The 20,329-nt window shown below is 42.6% G+C and overlaps 1 protein-coding gene across 2 annotated transcripts in view; it reads left to right on the plus strand.

The window, feature by feature from the left end:
- Window positions 1–1,497: 1,497 nt before the first annotated feature.
- The window catches only part of PGAP1 (post-GPI attachment to proteins inositol deacylase 1), a 68,299-nt gene continuing 49,467 nt past the window's right edge, over window positions 1,498–20,329 (plus strand). The window contains exons 1-5 of one of the 2 annotated variants that reach the window (XM_054044294.1): window positions 1,498–1,640; window positions 11,043–11,196; window positions 16,108–16,283; window positions 17,245–17,416; window positions 19,100–19,260. In XM_054044294.1, the coding sequence (XP_053900269.1) occupies window positions 1,608–1,640; window positions 11,043–11,196; window positions 16,108–16,283; window positions 17,245–17,416; window positions 19,100–19,260 (696 nt within the window). In that variant the 5' untranslated portion in view covers window positions 1,498–1,607. The remainder of the gene's footprint in view (window positions 1,641–11,042; window positions 11,197–16,107; window positions 16,284–17,244; window positions 17,417–19,099; window positions 19,261–20,329) is intronic. The other variant, XM_054044295.1, reaches the window with a different exon arrangement.

Genomic DNA, 20,329 nt, shown 5'->3' on the forward strand with positions numbered 1-20,329 from the left:
AGGAGGTTGGGGCATGAACTTACCTCTGGTGGCTCCCGGTCAGCGAGGCTAAGGCAGGCTTCCTGCCTGTCCTGACTCTGCACTGTGCCCCGGAAGCGGCCAGCAGATCTCGTTTCTATGTGGAGGCGCAGCAGGCTTCTTGCCCGCAGGCACCACCCTGCAGCTCTCATTGGCCACAGTTCCCAGCCAGTGGGACTGCGGAGCCGGTGCTTGGGGCAGGAACTGGACCTGCTGGCTGCTTCTGGGGCATAGTGCAGTGCCAGGCCCTGTAGGGACTAGCCTGCCTTAGTGCCACAGCACCACCGACTGCACCTTTAATGGCCCGGTCGGCGGGTGCTGATTGGAGCCACCACGATCCCTTTACAATCTGGTGTTCTGATCTAAAACTGGACACCTGGCAACCCTAACGGGCCCACACCTCAGTGGTGAGGATGAGGGGAGCAAAACTGATCTGGAGGCAGCACTGAGGCGCTGGTGCCCGGCAGTGCTGGGGCAGCGGCCAGGCAGAGCTGAGGGGCTGGTGCCTGGCAGGGGTGGGGTGGGGGCTGGGCAGAACTGATAAAGGGGTGGGGGCAGCGTTGAGTGGAAGGGGGGCATAGTGGCTAGGCGGGGCTGCTCATGCCTCATGCAAAGGAGGCAGGGTCATACAGTGCCAGAGCAGCTCAACAGAAGCAGGGAGGAGACACCGGCTCCCAAGTCCTCTCACCTTCCCACCAGGGCAGCTGAAAGGATGTTTCGCGCCCTAGGCGCAACTTCCACCTTGCGCCCCCCGCAGCCCTGCGGCAGCTCCCTGCCCCCACGTGCAAGCTTCCCCCTCTGCCCTGAGGCGCCCTTCCCCCCACTGCAGCTCCCGACGCCCCGGGGAGCCGTGCGGCAGCTCCCCACCCCAGCTCACCTCTGCTCCGCCTCCTCCCCGAGCACGCTGCCCCGCTGCCCCCGCTCTAATTCTCCTTCCCTCCCAGGCTTGTGGTGCCAAACAGCTGCTTGGCGCTGCAAGCTGGGGAGGCGGGAGAAGTGGAGCCGCGACCGTGTGCTGGAGAGGGGGCGTAGGAAAGCTGTTTAAAAAATTGGGGGTACCGCTTTTTGGCGCCCCCAAATCTGGGCGCCCTAGGAAACCTCTAGTTTGCCTTAATGAGCACCAGCCCTGCTTCCCACTGTTGTACAACCTTCCCCCAGGGCAGGTCCCTATTGCCTAAATTTGACCTTCCCAAGATGGCAGGCGCGTGTTGCCGACGGTAATCCCCAACGTAATGGACACACCCTTACTTAAGGCGGAGCCCGACCTTCCCAACATGGCCGACGGGCCCCTCGAGGTCCTGACCTCTCCAACATGGCTGACAGGTTCCTCCAGGGTCGGACCTTTCCATCATGGCGGACCTCTTCCCAGGTTTTTGCGCCGGCCACGCCCCCGTCCCTCCTCCTCGGGAGACCCGCCCTGCCTTCGTCTGTCGGTGAGCGGCGCGTGGAGCCGGTGGCGCTGGCGGGCGGCGGGGGCGATGGGCAGGGGTCCTGGGGTGGCGGCCGCGCTGTTCTACGGGGCGGTGGCGGCGCTGGTGCTGCTGGGGGTGCGGGACGTGCTGTTCCTGTACGAGGAGAACCGGTGCAGCATGACCTACATGTACGAGTACCCCGAGTACCTGGTGAGTGCGGGGCCCCCGGGCAACGGGGCGGCTACTTCTCCGTGGGCACAGCGCCCGGGCACCTGCCCGCCCTGCGCCTTGGGGCGGCCGCTCCCCACAGTGGGTGTAACAGGGGTCAGACCTGCTTTTGGCGTGTCACTAGCAAACCGGCTTCTCCGGTTCCCTGTCCCCGCCCAGGGCGCTTGCCAGTACCCGGCTGCTCTGTTGAGTCCAAACGTCCCCTGGGTTTTAGTCCTGAGGGGCCATTAGCTCCTCTGCTCTGACCGTCCTGTCTCCCCCAGGCCACTGAATCCCCCCGGCTGCAAGCCCTGCAGTCAGACCAGTAACCTGTGTGTGCCGCTCAGGTGTTAGCGTCTGGGCAGCGAGTTTAGCCTGGCTTGTGGGTCAGCAATGCGTGTCGTTCACACCCCGCACTATGGTCACTGAAAAACTAACATCAAGAAAGCAGTTGCATGACTGTTAGAGGGCTACTTTTCTGTAATCAACTGACTCCTTGTAATTCTAGTTTTGAATAGAACGCCACCTGAATGGTGTGTCATGCAATGTAAACCAAATCCACTTAAAATTGTATTAAGAGTTTATATGCTGTAGAGAAGCTTGCACAGCAGCTGCTAGTAGTATACCTTATATAATCTCTTTTCAGCATGGGAAAAACTGACTTTTCCTTGGGCTGTTTGTGAAAGTGATGCTGCACAGAGTGCTGTCTCAAACGGAAAAGAGTGCTTTTTCTGTAAACTTTCAGTTATGAACAGGTTAGTTGCTACTCGTAAGCTGGAAAAGTATGCCCCCCTGAGAGTGAAGGGTTACGAGGTGCAGATGGATGCCCTGATTGTCGGAGTCCTGGGTGCCTGGGACCCCTGCAATGAGCGTGTGCTGCAGACCTGTGGGATCGGTTGACGCTACGCACGGCTCATGCGGCGCCTCATGGTCTCAGTCACCATCCGATGGTCCAGGGACATCTACATCGAGCACATCACCGGCCACCGACAGTACCAGGAGGCGTGAGCCAGAGTGACGTCGTTTTTCGGCTACGAGAAAGGGACCAAGAGACTTTCTCCATTGGATCATATGAACTGGAACCATAAACTCCCTGGACATTAAATCTCACTAAATGAGGGTCAATCCATCCTCATCATCATATCTACTCATTATACCCCAAACCCATACATAGCCACTATATGAACTTCATACCCTCATCTCAATGCCTGTACTTTGACCCATCAGCCTTTTACCCCCAATCGGGGATATTGCACATTATGTATTCCTTATGCCACCTGATCTTAAACCAAACTTTGCACCCTCGATAGTCTGTACATTATTCTCTGATAACCAGAAACTTCTATGCTCAAACTCTGTTCACTATTTTTTTTAAAGTCATCTTAATAAAATTTTTAATGGTAAGGACAAAATTTTCAGACAAGTGAAATTCTATCTCCCTATCTGTGAGTGGCAGATGAACCTTTAAGGTTTTACAAAGCAAAAATTTGGGGCCAGATATGATCTCACAATGTTTCTTTAAAAGCTTATGATAGATTTCTTGTAGTATTATCCTACTCGTATCTAATGCATTTCCCCTGTTTCTATATAAACATGAAATAACAAATAGTATTTAAAAGAGTAAACTCAACTTCAGAAATATTTTTCGTTAATTAATATTAGCTCTGTATGTCGATAATCTACGCATCATGTCCCAGGAGAAGGACTTTGCCACTGTCGAGAATAGATTGATGTGCACTGAGCAATCTCACAATTTATTACAATAAGAACCAGCTTCGTGCCAACCTGACCAAGACGCAGATGACGGCCTTTCATCTACACTGAAAAGCCAAGCAGAAACTAAACCTCATCTGGGATGGAATACCACTGGCTAATCATCTGAACCCTGTCTACCTGGGAGTGACATTGGACCGGACAGTTTCCTTCAAAGCAGGGAAGGTTAGCACCTGTAACAATATCCTCTGAAAGTTGGTCACCTCAAAGTGGGGAGCCAATACAGTTACTTTGCAAACCATTGCTATCTTGTGCTACTCCATACAGCATGCATGTCCAGTGTCTGAATGATCCGTCCATGCTAAACGACAGTTGTCATGGAATAACAGGATGCCTGAAGCCAACACCAAAGGATAGCCTGTACTTACTGGCTGGCATTGCACTACCTGATATCAGGAGGAAGGTAGCAAGTCACAGGGAAAGATCATGACAGATGAAACTCAAGGCATTCGTTATATGACCACACAGGAATAATCAAATGCCTTATATTATGAAAGAGTGTTATAACCAGTGTTGTGCCTTTGGATATGACAGTTGGCAAGGCACGACTGAGGTTATGGAATGAAAGACTATGTGCAGCCGGATGCACTGAAATAGTTTTATCTATCCGCATCCTGGCGCCCCAGGAGGACTTTACCAGAGAGCCCAATACAGACTGGTCATTGTGGCGATGCCTGAACCGCCTGCGTATGCAAACTGGCAGATCGAAGACTAATATAAAATGGGATTACTTTAATGACACGAATATATGGGAGTGTGGTGAGATGCAGAGCATGGAGCACTTACACGTTTGCTGATTCTTTGGGGAAATCTGTACAAAGGAGGACCTCGCTGCAGTGAAGGAAAGAGCCATCTCTTGTGCATGCTTCGGAAAAACTTCTAGCTTGTGGCAAGGACACAAGAAGAAGTCTCTAAAGTGACACTTTCATATGGTGTAGGACATTACATCTGAACAATAAAATCTGATAACTGTTTTTCTTAGTTTTATTAGTGAAAGATAGAAAGATTTTTGGGGTTTTATAAGGACCACTTTGCCCTGAATCAAACAAAGAGCTGTTTTCCTTTGAATTTGCTTTGCAAATTATCCTTTACGATAATGAACATTTTTCAAATACAGGATTATGACATAATTGCCGAATCTAGTAATAGGAGACGCCATTCTGTGGAAGAGAGCTGGTGTGTTTGCGCACACGTTCTGTACTAATAGAGTTTTTTGTAAAAATAGTCCCTCCTCAAAACAACTATGGCCATGTCTACATTAGAGAGCTTACAGCAGCATAGCTGTACCGATGCAGCTGCGCTGCTGTAAGCTCTCCTGTGTAGCCGTTCTGTGCCAAGAAGAGAGAGCTCTCCTGTCAACATAATTAAACCACCCCCAATGAGAGGTGATAGCTAGGTTGGTGGGAGAATGTCTCCCGCCAACATACTGCTGTCCACATCGGCACTTCTGTTGGTGCAATTTGTCACTCGGGGGGCTGTTTTTTCACGTCTCTGAGCAACATAAGTTATATTGACAAAAGTGCTAGTGTAGACATAGTTTATGTCTTGTACTTCAAGGATGTTTTATCTATCCACATCCTTCATGAACTTAGATCTTCGGCAGGAACTAGCCTAAATCTTGTTATTGATCTGCTGAATGACCTGTCAGTGGTTGCAGTGTGTATACTGATAGAGTGCTTCTAATTTTTTTAATGAAATGTTTCCCAACACAAATAACTTTTAGAAAAAAGTCACTATAATAAATTATATTTAAACATCCTATATATACTGTACTGAAAATCACTTTTCCAGCTAGTGGTCAGTTATTGTTTGGTGGGTATGAGATGAAAACTGGGGGCATTGTTTGTGGAGGAGAAAAGCACTAAAGCACTTTTCTTTAAACAAAATATTGCATTGCAGTAACAAAGCAGGTAACAAAGCAGCAAGTTAATTTTAGGATCTACTTACTTGGGGACTATCACTTTAGAAAAGGAAAACACAAGAGAAAGCTTACTTAATGTAAATACATGGGCTAACTTGCTTAAGTGATCACTTCATTAAGCAAAATCATGTACATGGTTACAATCTTTATAAATATAATATTCAGAACTACCGGTAGCTAAAACCTACTTCAGCTTCAATCTATATAGTACTACCAACTTACAAGTAATTGGCAACATCTCTGTTTTGATTATAGGACTGGAAGTTGTCTAAAATTAACACCCACCAGCATGACTGTTCTGTTCATTGATTGTCAGCACTTAAATTCTCATTATCTGTCTTATAAGCAAGTTTTGTGGGGGTGAAAGGTGCAAGATTGAACTGTCAATCTACAGTACAGTGGTAGAACAAGCAGTGATAGTCCAAGGTTCTCCACACTTCCCTAGCAAGATGCCTGAAGTCCTAGCTAGAGGGACAACATCGCAGAATATTCTGTCTCCAAGTATCTGGCTTTTGTTGTTTTGGGGCATGGGGGAGGGGGAAGTTTGGGGAAAGAAAATGAGGTAGACTGGATGGCTTAGGTATTGTATTCTATTATTTATTGTTTGTTTACTGTAGCTCTCAGGAGCTGTACATACACAGAACAAAATCCATCTGCCGTCTATCTTTAAAGTGCCTGTCTAAATGTAGCTAAGGCTGGCAGTGACGGAAAGTTATTAGATAAGAATTTGGTGTATGTCAGAGCTACCTAGCCTGACTTTAAGTGGCAAGTATCCACATCACAAAAGGTATGTGCAATATTAATTGGCGTTATTATTTTCAAACACCCAAAAATATGCTAGACACCTAACAAAACCATAATGACATGGTATCTAGCCTGAGGCACTTAGAACCTAAATTTAACATGACAAAATGTGAAGGTCCTAAAACTATCTATTTAGAGTTTTATAGTGCTGCCAGGCATCATAATATCGGAGTGCCTTTCACTAAAATCAATAGCAAAATCCCTAGTAGGCTTCAGGAAGTCTCTAGCATTTCTCCCTGTTTGGAGTCTAAACTTGGTTTGTGGTGGGGCTATTTTTTTTTTTTTTTATTATTATTAATACGAGTTATGGGATAGAAGGGGTGTCACAAGTGGACCAAAAAAGCAGGAGGGAAGGAGAGTTGAAGGACAATGCAACAATTGTTTCATTCAGTTACTCAATAAGTCTCATACATATCTTTCTGGTTATGTTAACTTGTTTTTTCTCTCCTTTCCCCTTACTCACTTCTCACAGGTTGTCAAGGTTGATTCCCCATTCTGGCACTTCGAGTGCAGAAGGTGGGGGCCTGCAAGGATTCTAAAAAATTAATACTGGTCACTCCAGGCTTGTATTAAACTTCCAAGGTTACAGCTTTTCTTTGACCTTGGATGGGTAGATGCTGCTACCACCCAAGTGCAAAACCCCTTTGAGAACCCAGGAAGGCGCACTTGGGAATTTCTTCCTGTGTCACACCTCATCGCATCCATGACTGACATAACTATGACACCAAATGTTCGTAGTGTAGACCTGGCCTCACCCTTAATTTTCTGTTCTTGATATCACCTCCTAACATGCAAGCAAGTGGTGCTGCTCCCAGACTGTTGATTCATCTCTCTACTGTCTTAAGCAGTATGGCCTATTGGATGTGTCAGTGGACTGGGAGTTAGGAGGTCAGAGTTTTATTCTCATCTCTGTCATGGATTTGTTGTGTGACCTTGGGTGAGTCAATTAACCACAGTGCCTCAGTTCCCTCATTTGTAAAAGTAGGATAATAAGGACTGTTCTCGGTGGTAGCAGATGACAGAACAAGGAGTAATGGTCTCAAGTTGCAGTGGGGGAGGTCTAGGTTGGATATTAGGAAAAACTTTTTCACTAGAAGGTGGTGAAGCACTGGAATGGGTTACCTAGGGAGGTGGTGGAATCTCCTTCCTTCGAGGTTTTTAAGGTCAGGCTTGACAAAGCCCTGGTTGGGATGATTTAGTTGGGGATGGTCTTGCTTTGAGCAGGGGGTTGGACTAGAAGACCTCCTGAGGTCTCTTCCAACCCTGATATTCTATGATTCTATGAACATAGTTTGTACAGAACTGGAAGATAAAGTGAAAAGTGCCACGTTTGTTCTCAGTAATATTATATTTTATTAAATTGCCATAGTGAGAATTTCTCTGAATTATTTTAAGTGAATGGTGATGTAGTTCTCTGTAGCTCAGTCTCTTTGAAATATTACCATTTTGATTATTTTTTTCCTCTTTTTGTACATTATATACTGGTTCTAAGTAACAGTATGGTGAGAAATCGTAGCATGCTGCTAGGGTAATGCTCAAAATTATGAATATTTTACTTCTGTATGAAGCCCATAGATTTATTTTAAAATGGTTTATCTTTACACTTTCTCTGAAACCCCTCTAATTCTGCTGTAGTGATTTGAATTGAACACCGTACTCTTGGTGAGGGTATACTATTAATTTGTACAGTGCCATTATAACATTTTTCGTATTGTATTCTATTTCTTATGCATGTTAATACTTGGATTTGTTGACTGCTTCTGCACATTAAGCAGAGGTTTCCATTGAGCTGGCCATAATGATGTTCAGGTCCTTTTTCCTGAGATGGTACAATTAGTCTAGAACAGAGGTCGGCAACCTCTGGCACGCAGCTCACCAGGGTAAGCACCCTGGCAGGCGGGGCCAGCTTGTTTACCTGCTGTGTCCGCAGGTTCAGCCGATCGCGGCTCCCACTGGCTGTGGTTCGGCACGCCAGGCCAATGGGGGTGGCGGGAAGCCACGGCCAGCACATCCCTCGGCCCACGCAGCCCGCATTGGCCTGGAGCGGCAAACCGCAGCCAGTGTGAGCCACGATCGGCCGAACCTGCGGATGCGGCAGGTAAACAAACTGGTCCGGCCCTCCAGGGTGCTTACCCTGGCCAGCCGCGTGCCAGAGGTTGCCAACCCCTGGTCTAGAACCTTGAAAGGAGTATGAATAAAATGTTTTCCACTAAAATTGTATTTTTAGTCATTTTAATTGACTTATTTCAGTTAATTTTGGGGAGGGGTAGCTCTGCTCATGTCTGCTACATTGTCTTGCATTTTTGGTGTAAATTCCCTTCTTGTATTGCCTTGCCATGTGAAACATGTTTCTTTTAATTAGGAAGGGAAGAAGAGCCTGCCATTTCTGTCCTCCTTGTGAAGATTTCTTTTACTTAGTCAGTCAGTTCTATTTCCCAGGATGTGTACAAAAAATACTAGTACAAGGGGGATGGGAGTGTGTGCGCATGCAGGTTGGTTGGTTAGTTAGTTATGGGGTCACTGGTCGTGGTTCTGTAACTGAGATTGAATTGAGCGTGTAGGTAACTCATAACTCTTTCCCAAGAAATGTCAGTAGTTAGACCCTGTTTCCAAGATTCAGACTGTCTGGAGGAAATGCTGCTGTAGCACAGTAGAAATCTGCTTTTATTAAAAACCAAAACCAAACCTCATTCAGAGCTGAATGTGATTTTAGTCTAAAGGATGACTGTAAAATGAGTCTCTACTCAATTCATATCTGATATGCGTATGCAGAGTCGCATCTTCTGATTAGTGACAAAAAATAACACTACTTTTTTACTCCTTTCAGGCTTATATGGGTAACACATTTAAGACCGAATGAGCTGGTTTCTATTCCGTCTTGTGCATCACCATCAGAATTGTTTGCTAAATTCTAATTACATATCCAGTCAATTTTATTTGTGCAAAACCCACTGAAGACAGAGATACCTAGTAGTCCTATTGAGGGCATAATTTAGCCTGCAGACTCTTTATTACTGGTGTTGCTCATTAAGAAGAAAAGAACCCAGGTTGCCTTTGAGTTCAGACTGAGGGTGAAGAAAACCTCTTACTTGTAAATGGAGTACATTTGAATTGGAAGCAGGTGAAACACTATCATTTTAGTCACTTTCCAGGTAGAATTGCATTTTAGGGTTTTAATTTTTAAGTCAGGTAAAATTGGATGTCCTGTTTCAGAGTAGAACAATATTTGCACCAGCATGATTCTGGAACCTTTTATATTTGGGAATAATGACAAGGGTCACTCGGATGCCCCAATTTATGATCCTGATCAGGGCTGGCTCCAGGCACCAGACGAGAAAGCACATGCCTGGGACAGCACATTGTAAGGGGTGGCATTCCGGCCCCGCTGTGGTTCTTTTTTTGTGCTTTGGCAGCCCGGTCCGCAGCTTCGGAGCCCCCGGCCAGCTCCCCACACTCCGCCAGTCCCAGCCCAGCCTTGCAGGGGCACGGACCCTGGCCTGGGGGGGCAGGAACTAGCAATCCCCGCCGCTCACCGTGCCGCCGGGCTACCCGGGACACGCCACTCCCTGCTGCCTGCACCGGCCTCCACCTCCCGCGCCGCTCTGATCCCGGCCCAGCCGAGCCGCCTTTAAAGGAGCGGCTGAGCCAGCACCTCCTGCAGCCCCCGGGGGCTAAGCCTACCCGGCCAGGAGAGGCACCCCAATGCCAGAGGAGGGAGCCCCTCTCGCCCGGCTGCGAGGCGCCGCCCTTCACCCCCCTGCGAGCCGCCTTGACAGCCCTCCACGCGCTCCCTGCGGCTGCCTTTTTTTTTGCTTCGGCAGTCCGGCCGCCCTTTTTTGCTTGAGGCGGCAAAAAAGCTAGAGCCGGCCCTGATCCTGATGCCTCAGGAGGAATTTTTAATGGTCTTTGTGACAAGGATTTCCATAAAGCTGTTTTTCCTTTGAGATGTAGAAATCAGGGTGGATCTTTATTTTGTGTACAGATATTTCTTCGCTTTCACTTTGGTGTAGTTTTATAGTTCTGAAAGATAATTGCAGTTCACTGAGAGGTTGAATCAAAGCTTACTGAAGTCAGTTGGAGTTTATTGATGTTAGTACAGTTTGGATTAGGATCTTATTATCCAGCTACTGTTGCCTGTTGTTGGCTTCAGCTTTTGAGATTGGTTATATGTAGCAAAAATAATAAATAAAACTACCATTTTTTTGTTTTATCTTAGTAACTTTTTGTAGGTCCTTACAGCAAAACCCATTTAAGTGGTGCATTTTGTACACTGTCAAAATATAAAGATAAAGCAGTATGTAATACATAAGGTACAATACATTGCTGTGCACACCGTATGACTTTTTGTTTGCTACAATATATGCACTTGCTCTTCTGAAGCTAAAACAGCAAAAAGAAGCTAATGTATTTCACCCTTCCAGGCAATTGTTAGTCAAGACATCGAGCTTCTGTGTTACAGAAAATGCAAGTCCCAAATTGATTAAAGTTACAATTAAATTTCTAAAAGTAGTACAGAGAAAAGAGTATTAGGTGGAGAGACCACAAGGCTGCAGTATAAAACACCTTTTTTTTTTTCTGGTTGCATCATACAGAATAGGTATCCCCCCCCCCCCCCCCCCAAAAAAAAAAGAAAAAAAAGAGAAAACATTTGTTTTATTTCCTTCACTTATAGATTATAAGGGGGGGGGAATTATTTCCCATAGCAGTTTTTTCCCTTTTGTAAATTTGCGTAAGCATTACTGAGGCTAAATCCTCTTCTTTGTCTGTAATGATGCAAATTGCTTCATTTGTAGTTACTCTTAATTTACATTTTAGGAGTCCAGTATCTTGAATTCTTAGGAGTTGCTAAAGATCCATTAATTTTAGTCAGATACTGTACGTTTAACCATATGTATTTGTTGTCACAGAAAATAAAACTACCTAAGAAAATATCCAGACGTTTTCCAGCCTATGAGCTCTATCTCTATGGGGAAGGGAATTATGCTGAAGAAAACAAAAATCTGATATTGACAGGGATTCCAGTTCTCTTCCTTCCTGGGAATGCCGGGAGTTACAAACAAGGTAAGAATATAGTAAAGTGAATTTTGAAAGTTGTACAAACAGAGTTATCTTTTTTAGTTAAAGGCAGGAAGAGTTTAGTCTCTGGAATATTGCCAAAGACAGACACTTTTAATGGTCAAAGCTGCTACAGGAATGATATCCAAATGTCTCATTGCTACTACTTTAAGTATAAATAATGGAGAATTTCCTTATGTACAGTGTCCAGGAAATAAGGGGCCATATTCTTAGCTGTAAATTGGTGTGGCTCAGTTGAAGTCAGGGAAGCTATGATGCTTTTCACCAGCGGAGAACCCAGTCGAAGATGTTTACCTGGAATGAGACTTCACAGTTTTTGAAGTCCATAAAGCCATAGACATATTTGCTCAGCGACTGATAGCCTCTCATTGCAAAAAGAAAAATAGTCCAACTGTAGAGAAATGATTTAAAAAAATACAGGAGGTTGGTTTTATGGGAAAATTAACATATCAATTACATACTCAGCGAAATAGACAGAGGACAAAAAGATACTTAAGAATTTGGTTACCTTTTATTCAATACTTAGACAAAATACATTTAACTGTCCCCTCTTCCCCCCCCCCAAAAAAAACATACCTGTCCTTTTCTTTAATATTAATTCTTGATAGACGTGTGTAGTCTGTTTAAAAATGTGTAATCAGACATTTCACTCTATAATAAAATAACTAGAAATTATGTCAAAGGTGTTTTATGTATGCTGTCTGTAATATGGTAACACTGTAATCAGTAGAGAGCTGATGACTATTTTCTTGTATAATGTCTTTTTCAACAAAAACTATGATTATTTTTTTGTTTCTCAGATTTACATGGCAAGGATTTGTAAGCCTGTTAACACTTCATAAATAAATATATAGTAAAACAAAAACAAAGGAATAGCATAGCTTTAAATAACTTGACTCGATAGAATGTATTATGTATTAAACCTGTTAAGATTATAGATTTAATTTTGGGCCTGATTACCCACAGCATTACACCAGCTTTACCCAGGGGCGGCACCAACGCAGCAAGCGCGTGCCTGGGGCGGCAAGCTGCAAGGGGCGGCCTGCCGGTTGCTGTGAGAGCGACAGGCAGGCGGCTTTCGGCGGCATGCCTGCGGGAGGTTCACCGGTCCCACGACTTCGGCGGTAATTCGGCGGCGGGGACGCCGATGGCGCGGCACCGGTGGACCTCCCGCAGGCATGCCACCGAAAGCCGCCTGCCTTCCGTGCTTGGGGCGGCAAAAAACATAGAGCCACCCCTGGCTTTACCCCAGTGTAAGTCCATTGAAATCAAATTGATTTCATGTAAAACTGAAATAATGCACTCTGTGTTTAAGACGCATGTATGTTATCTGTCCAATGATTTAACTAAAAATTTTTACACAGTTCTACGTGAGGTTAAGATAACATAATTAAGTTATTACATTTCCTTCACTTGACCACAAAGTGTTCTTTGTCCTCTACCCAAGGAAAGTAGGAAAGCAGCCTCATTTGAGACTAGGGTCAGTGCGATCCTTTCTGCACTGGCAAAAGTAGGACCCATACTGTTGCCCTTTGGTGGAAGCTCTTATGTAAATGAGTTCAGACCAGCCCAGGCACACAGTGGTGAAAATGCCCCTAAATCATAGTTTCACTGTTGCTACCACTTGTGGGCTCCAGTGGTGAGTTTGGGGTCCTATTTTCACTATTGTGGATACATCCTAAAAGGTACTTGTGCTTTAGGAACCCAGCACCTCTGTATGCTTCCCACAGGAATTGCTCTGTAATTCCTCTAAATTTCACTAACGTAGGCAGGAAAAACCCACAGGCTGCTACTCAAATCAGGTCTGTTGTATTACACCATTATTGGCAACCTGGGTGACTTGCAAACATCTGATTGATTTTGACTTGAATGATATTTTAGAACAGTCATATTGAATAAAAGCACAACTGAATTAGAAGAAGGGGTAAAACTCACTAGCTACTGGAGAATTCTGAGATCTTTGATATCAAATCTAGTTTTAGATACCTTAAAAATAAGCTTCAACTCCTCCTCCCATCTACAAAAGCGGTTTTGGATTCCCTGCTAGTTACCTGATGGGCAAGTGGCTCCACCCTGGCATGTTGTTCTAAGTCTTAATGTATCCTGTTTCTACATTCGGTATAAACTCATTATCTCCTGCTGTACTTCATTCCATTCAGAGACTGGAAGTAATAGTTGTATATTTGTAGAGGAAAATGAAGATATGTGAGTACTTTGCAGTTAAGTAGTGCTTTACGTTTTTGAAAGTGCTGTGCAACCATTAACTAATTAAATATAGCATAATGAGTGTTATTCTGAACAGTCATTCTTCATTAGACCATTACTCGTTTTATAAAGTGCTTTGAAACAGAATTACTCAGCGCTCTAATGGTCATGTTAAAAAAACCTCTGTGCTTTTGTAAACCATTAGTATATGCCCCAAAATAGTTTTTGTTAAGCTGGGTAAATAAGCCTTTTATGTTGACTTTTTTAACCTTCAAAGGTGCTTTAATTCTTTTGACTGAAATTATACATTCTTTGTCATAATGACATAGTAAAACATTTCATAATTTATAGTTTTAATAAAGGCATGTGAGGACAATGATATCCAAAGAAGATTACTGAAATAATCATCACACAAGATGCCAAATGGACATTTGTAATTATGTTTAAAGTAGTACAGACCCTATTGTGAACTAATTAGGTCTTTTTGAAAACACAGCAATACAGAGAGTGACCGTTTTGGAATCAAAGGGAAACATAGCATCATCTGGATCACTTGGTAATCTGGGCCTACTTAAACAAAATTTGTGTTGTTGCAACCAAACTGAAGGTCATATATCTAGGAACAAAAAATGCAGGTTGTACCTACAGAATGGGGGAACTGTATTCTGAAAAGCTGTGACTCTGAAAAGGATTTAGGGATCATAGTGGACAAACATAAGCTCCCAGTCCGATGCTAATGCAATGCTTGGATGTATAAACCGAGGAGTAGTGAGGTGATTTTACCACTATATGTGGCGTTTCTGAGCCTGCTAACAGAATACTTCATCCAGTTCTGGTGTCCCCATTTTAAAAAATAATATTGAAAAATGGGATAGAGAAGAGGCACAAAAATTATTTGATAGCTGCAAAAATGCCTTACCATGAGGCAAAAAGATCAAGAAGAGAGTTGGTTAAAGTGTGTTAGTACCGGATATTTTCTCCCCATAAAGGTACTTAAGATCTCTTTAATCTAGGGGAGAGAGGCATAACAAAGACTAGTGGCTGGAAGTTAAAGCCAGACAAATTTGTATTAGAAATAAGGTACAAAGTTAACAGCGAAGTTGATTAACCATTGGAACAAACTATCGAGGAAAGTGATGGAGCTCCCTCTCTTGAAATCTTCAATTCAAGACTGGATTCTTTTCTGGAAGATATGCCTTGGTCAAGCACAAGTTTTTGGGCTCAATACAGTACAGGAGTAACTGGATGAAATTCTATGGCCTGTATTATACAGGTGGTCAGATTAGATGATTTATGGTCCCTTCTGATCTTAAAATATATTAATCTTACCAGAGTGCTGTGGGAATTATTTAATATCTGTTCAGTGCTTTGAATGTGTTGTTTAGCTTTTTCAACAGGGCTCATTGAGGTTATTAGATAACTGAATCTCCACAGTGAGAGGATATTTTCAGGGGTGAATAAAGACAAAGTAGGATCTAGATCTCACAAAATGTTGCTCTCTAGGAGAGACTGGCATTTTGTCCCCAGTTAGACTTTTCCCCATGCTCAAGCATTCTTCCTTGTAGTCTTTATACTAGGGCTGTCAAGCAATTAAAATAATTGTGCGATGCCAGCTACAACAGTGTCATGTGATCGCCTGTTCTCACTTTCAGGTGACATTGTAAATAAGAAGCAGGCAGCATTACCTTCTGTAAATGTAAACAAACCTGTTCTTGTTCAGCCAATCGCTAAGACGAAGTAGGACTGAATGGACTTGTAGGCTCTAAAGTTTTACATTATTTTGTTTTTGAGTGCAGTTATGTAACAAAAAAAATCTACATTTTTAAGTTGCACTTTCAGGATAAAGAGATTGCACGACAGTACTTGTATGAGGTGAATTGAAAAATACTATTTTTTTTTATAATTTTTACAGTGCAAATATTTGTAATAAAAAATAATATAAAGTGAGCACTGTACACTTCTGTATTCTGTGATGTAACTGAAATTGATATATTTGAAAATGTAGAAAAACATCCAAAATATTTAATACATTTCAATTGGTTTTCTATGGCTTAACAGTGCGATTAATCGCGATTAACTTTTTAAATCGCGATTCAGTTTTTGAGTTAATCATGTGAGTTAACTGCGATTAATTGACAACCCTGCTTTATATTGTCTTCACAAACTAGTCATTTGCAGCCTGGGGTGGGTCCCATGTCTTTCAGCTGTGCAGTTTCTAAGAGCTAGTAACTGAGTGGTAGCATTACAGTGAAAAGGCCATTCTCAGTAGCAGCGAGGGCCGGAGAGGGAAAGTAGGATTCTCTCTCTGCAAGGCTGAAGATTTGGGGAAGAAAGGAGTGGGAGAATCACAACTACTCTTTTGGTGAGAATGAAGGGAAAAGTGCTTTCTCCATGGCTCCATGTAGTTTGGAAGTCAAGCTGCCCAGGCCCCATGTTCTGCAAAGAACTAATTGGAAGACCCTAGCAATGGTAGCGCATCTACAATAAGGCTAATATATTCCTCTTGCTAGGCTGTGCTGTTGATGTGTAAGGAGGAGAAAACCAGATCTGGAGGAGATTGAACACCTGTGGTCCAATCTGATGCTCTTGAGCAAATTGTATATAATCCAAACAAACTCTCTTTTCAGTGGTTATATGGATAACTGATTTAATCTTGTTTCCGTGATTAACTAGTGCAATTTCTTTTCCTAGTACGTTCTCTTGGCTCTATAGCACTTAGAAAAGCAGAAGACATTGACTTCAAGTACCATTTCAATTTCTTCACTGTCAATTTTAATGAGGAGCTGGTTGCACTATATGGTGGTAGTCTGCAAAGACAAACCAGATTTGTGCATGAGTGCATTAAAGTAATTCTTAAGCTGTACAAGGTAAGACGTGAAGTATCCACATGAATAGTATTTTGAGTTTTTTATCCTTTTCTCCTAAAAACTGGGATGGGATTTTTGTTCAGTGGGAAATTGTGGGATGGAAATTTTAAATTGTAATAGATATATTGGCTATTAATTATGTGGTGTAAATTATGTGGATGGGAGAAAAATACTCCTGCTTTAGTCTTGATTTTGTAAACAAATTTTGGATTTTGTGTTTACTCTCATGGTGAGGGCGCCCAAAGCCCTGGATAGTTTTATCATTTTATTTAAAAAAAATATCTCCATGTAATATGTAAACTTCTTTGTAGTAGAAATGCAGTAGGCTCATTTATGTTTCCAGAACTGTTTATTTAAATGTTTAATACAGATTTAGAAAATATTCCTCAGCCTAAAAGCTTATGTGCTGGTCTACTTCCTTAAGGTTTTCAAACATCATAATATCAGCTATATACTACGGTTTTTGAAGTACAGCACCACCTACATTCTAACTTTTTCTTGTGATGAACCTGTGTTTACTTAGTGATTTTGGAAGACCAAAGCATCTAAAATATGGGTCAGTTAGTAACAACTTGTCAAACTATTAAACCAGACTATTTTCTTTGAGCAACATGATTAATTTCAGAGAAAAAATGTAGAACTGTTAACTAAATGATAGGTCAATGTCTAAAGCCTTGTCTAAACTACAAGGGAAATTCGATCTAAGCTACGCAATTTGAGTTACGTGAATAGCTTAGTAGCTTACATCTACTTACCGTGGGGTCCACACTACGCAATGTCGATGGGAGAGCGATCTGCGGTCCATTTAGTGGCACTAGACCCGCTAAATCAACCGCCGGTGCATCGATTGCCGCTTGTCAATCTCCTAGTAAGTGTAGACAAGCCCTAAGTTTCATCTGCTTGTTTAAATTAATGTTCTCAAATTCTAACTTTGAGTGATTGCTATTTTCTTTTTCTGAAGGATCAAGAATTTGCTCCAAGCAGTGTTGCAATAGTAGGTCATTCCATGGGTGGTCTTGTTGCAAGAGCATTGCTCACTCTAAAGAATTTTAAGCCTGAATTCATAAACCTCCTCATTACACAAGCCACACCTCATGTTGCACCTGTAATGCCTTTAGACAAATATCTTACTGGTAAGTTTACTTCAGTTAAGTGTTGCATTGTGCACTATATGTTTCTTTTTTAATGCTTTTGTGTGTGTGTGTGTGTGTGTGTGTGTGTGTGTGTGTGTGTGTGTGTGTGTGAGAGAGAGAGAGAAAATCTGCTGCATTACTGTGGCCTGAAAACACATTGTTATGGAAAAAGAGAGATGCTCTAATCTTCTACTCTCTTTCTCCTATTTGACAGAACTGTGACACTAAAAGAACATCAGTTTATATCACATAAATATCAAAATATTGTCTTTCAGCTTTTAACTTGACCTTTGGTGTAGTGGGAGGAGCACTTAATTTCCAGCATTTTACACAGAAAATAGAAGTAATTTGGAACCTTGTAAATTACAGCTCAAAGTGATTTCCTGTTTTCCCCCATGAGCGAATGCTTATTTGTGTTAAACCTTCATATTCAAAATCATCTTCTGTTCTGACTGAATACCTAGTTATTTTGTTACTTTTTTTGTAATTTGGCAAGTTTCATCCTGCCCACTCAGTGAACTAAAAGGTATTTGTGTGGGATGGTGAGAATATTAAATACAAATATTGGTCTTAATTGAGATTAAATGTTTGAAGATGGCATAAAACATACAAATCTGCAGAGCCCGAAAGGAGAAAAGAATTACTATATTGACATTATATCAATACTCTACAATATTTTAATTTTTATGAAGTTAGACTTGATAAGAATGCACATTTCAAAAGTTATGAATCTGTACTGTGCATCGGGTGACCAGGTGTCCAGTTTTCGACCAGAACACCTGATCGAAAAGGGACCCTGGCGGCTCCGGTCAGCACTTTCAACCGGGCCATTAAAAGTCCAGTCGGTGGTGCTGCGGAGCTAAGGCAGGCTAGTCCCTTCCTGTCCTGGCTCCGAGGTGCACCCTGGAAGTGGCCAGCAGATTCAGCTTAGGTGAGGGGCCCACAGGGCTCCGCGCGCTGCCCTGCCCCGAGCACCGGCTCCGCACTCCCATTGGCCAGGAACTGTGGACCACTGAGGGAGGGGGAATGTAGTGAGCGGGGGGGCAGGGCCTCGGGGAAGGGGCGAGGCCTCAGGGAAGGGGCAGGGCTAGGGTGTTCGGTTTTGTGCAGTTAGAAAGTTGGCAACCCTAACTGTGCAGTAGTACAAGTGAAAAAAAATTCTCTATTTTATTGTGCTGCTATATGTAGAATTTTTTGTGTTCTATCTTTTTGTTTTTGTTTTCTGGCAGCTAAGCATGGGTGATTCCTATCCCCTTGATTTTGTAACTGCTGCCTTTCTATTAATTTCTCCTTCTACTGTTGACTTATATCACAAATGCATACTTCCATTTGGCCTTCCTTATCTATCACTGTTACAATACTATGTACGGGCCATTACAGGGTTTTGTTGTGTGTTGTGGTTGATGTCTTGACCTTTCTCGGCATGAGACTAAATATTTGGAAGCGCATCCTTAGCTGGTGTAAAAAAGCATAGTTGCATCTAACTTGCCTCATCACCCCTGCATTGGGTACAGAAATACAGTATTGTTTTCTAACACAAGACTCAAAAATGGAATGGAAACTTGACTGCTGGGTAGGCTGCCAGCATAGCTCACAAAAAACTTTCTTACTAAATGCTGTGAAAAAATTTCCACTGTTTCTTTGTATAAAGTGAATTTTAATCTATTTTCAATTTTTTAAAAGATTTTTATACAGCTGTAAACAATCATTGGATTTTAAAAGCCCAAGATGTAAGAAATCTAACTACGCTTTCTGTGGCGGGAGGATTCCGAGATTACCAAGTTCGTTCAGGACTCGCTTTTCTACCCAGATTAAGTCAACATAGCCATGCCTTATTTGTTGTGGTAAAAAAAAAATTTAATTGTCTTCTAATGGTATTATGTTAACTGTTTAGGGGCAGTATATACCAGTGTCTGAATACAGTATGTAAGGCGTAGTATAATAAATTCTTATTGCAATACTACTAGGTTTGAAAGAACACATCTGATAATGAGATGTGCTGTATACAAATTTCACTTTGGAGCACAAAAGTGAGGTGGAGAAAATATTTCATTTTGTAGTTACTTTTTCCACTCTGTTTCATAATCCTCAGTTACGGTGGATTTAAAGCAACTTGCATCACTAGTAATAAATAACTGGAAATTTGTTTTTTCTTTAACCTGTTTTGTAACAGAACTCAGTTGGCTAGTAACTAAGAACATAATCAAAGGGTAGTATTGGACAATGGTTATTTTTAACAAAGGCTTTTTCATGTGCTGTTTCATAGTGGTGGTCTTGTATACATACGCTGAGCAAAGGGTACCAGAGGTTTACAACCTGTATATTGAAGAATGGTACATGGCAACTTTGTAATGCTGATAACGCCCAGATTTATATTTCTGTCTCCACCAACCCCATTGGAGGTATGGAGAGATTTACCTAGGGTCAAATGGAAATTTGGGTGTTGGCTAGTGACTTGAAACTCAACCCAGACAAGTGAATTATTTCCCTATTGCTGTTTACCCCATGCTATAATGATTACATTGAAAGTTTGAAATAATCCCTGTCTGTTGAGAGGTGCTTGCCATTCATTTTAAGGTTTGCAACCTGTGAATCTTGTTGAATTCCTACCTGATTCTGACTATCCAGGTGGTAGCAGTAGTCAAGAGTATTATCTTTTTTTGGTAATAAATTTGCATAATTTTAGTTTTGGTGCAGAGTTCACAGTGGTGATCTATGCCTTTCTCACCTCAAAGCTGAGCTATTACAAAATGTTCTAGGTGAGACATTATCTTCATATTATTAGGGAACTGCAGTTGGTGCAGAACATAAAGGCACTTAACTGGCATTTCACTCAAATAACATATTGCAACTCTGCTCCATGATCTTCCATGGCTATCAGTTGACTTCTGGTTGAAATTTACGATGTTAGTT

The sequence above is a fragment of the Malaclemys terrapin genome, chromosome 11 (assembly GCF_027887155.1).
Source record: "Malaclemys terrapin pileata isolate rMalTer1 chromosome 11, rMalTer1.hap1, whole genome shotgun sequence".
NCBI lineage: Eukaryota > Metazoa > Chordata > Testudines > Emydidae > Malaclemys > Malaclemys terrapin.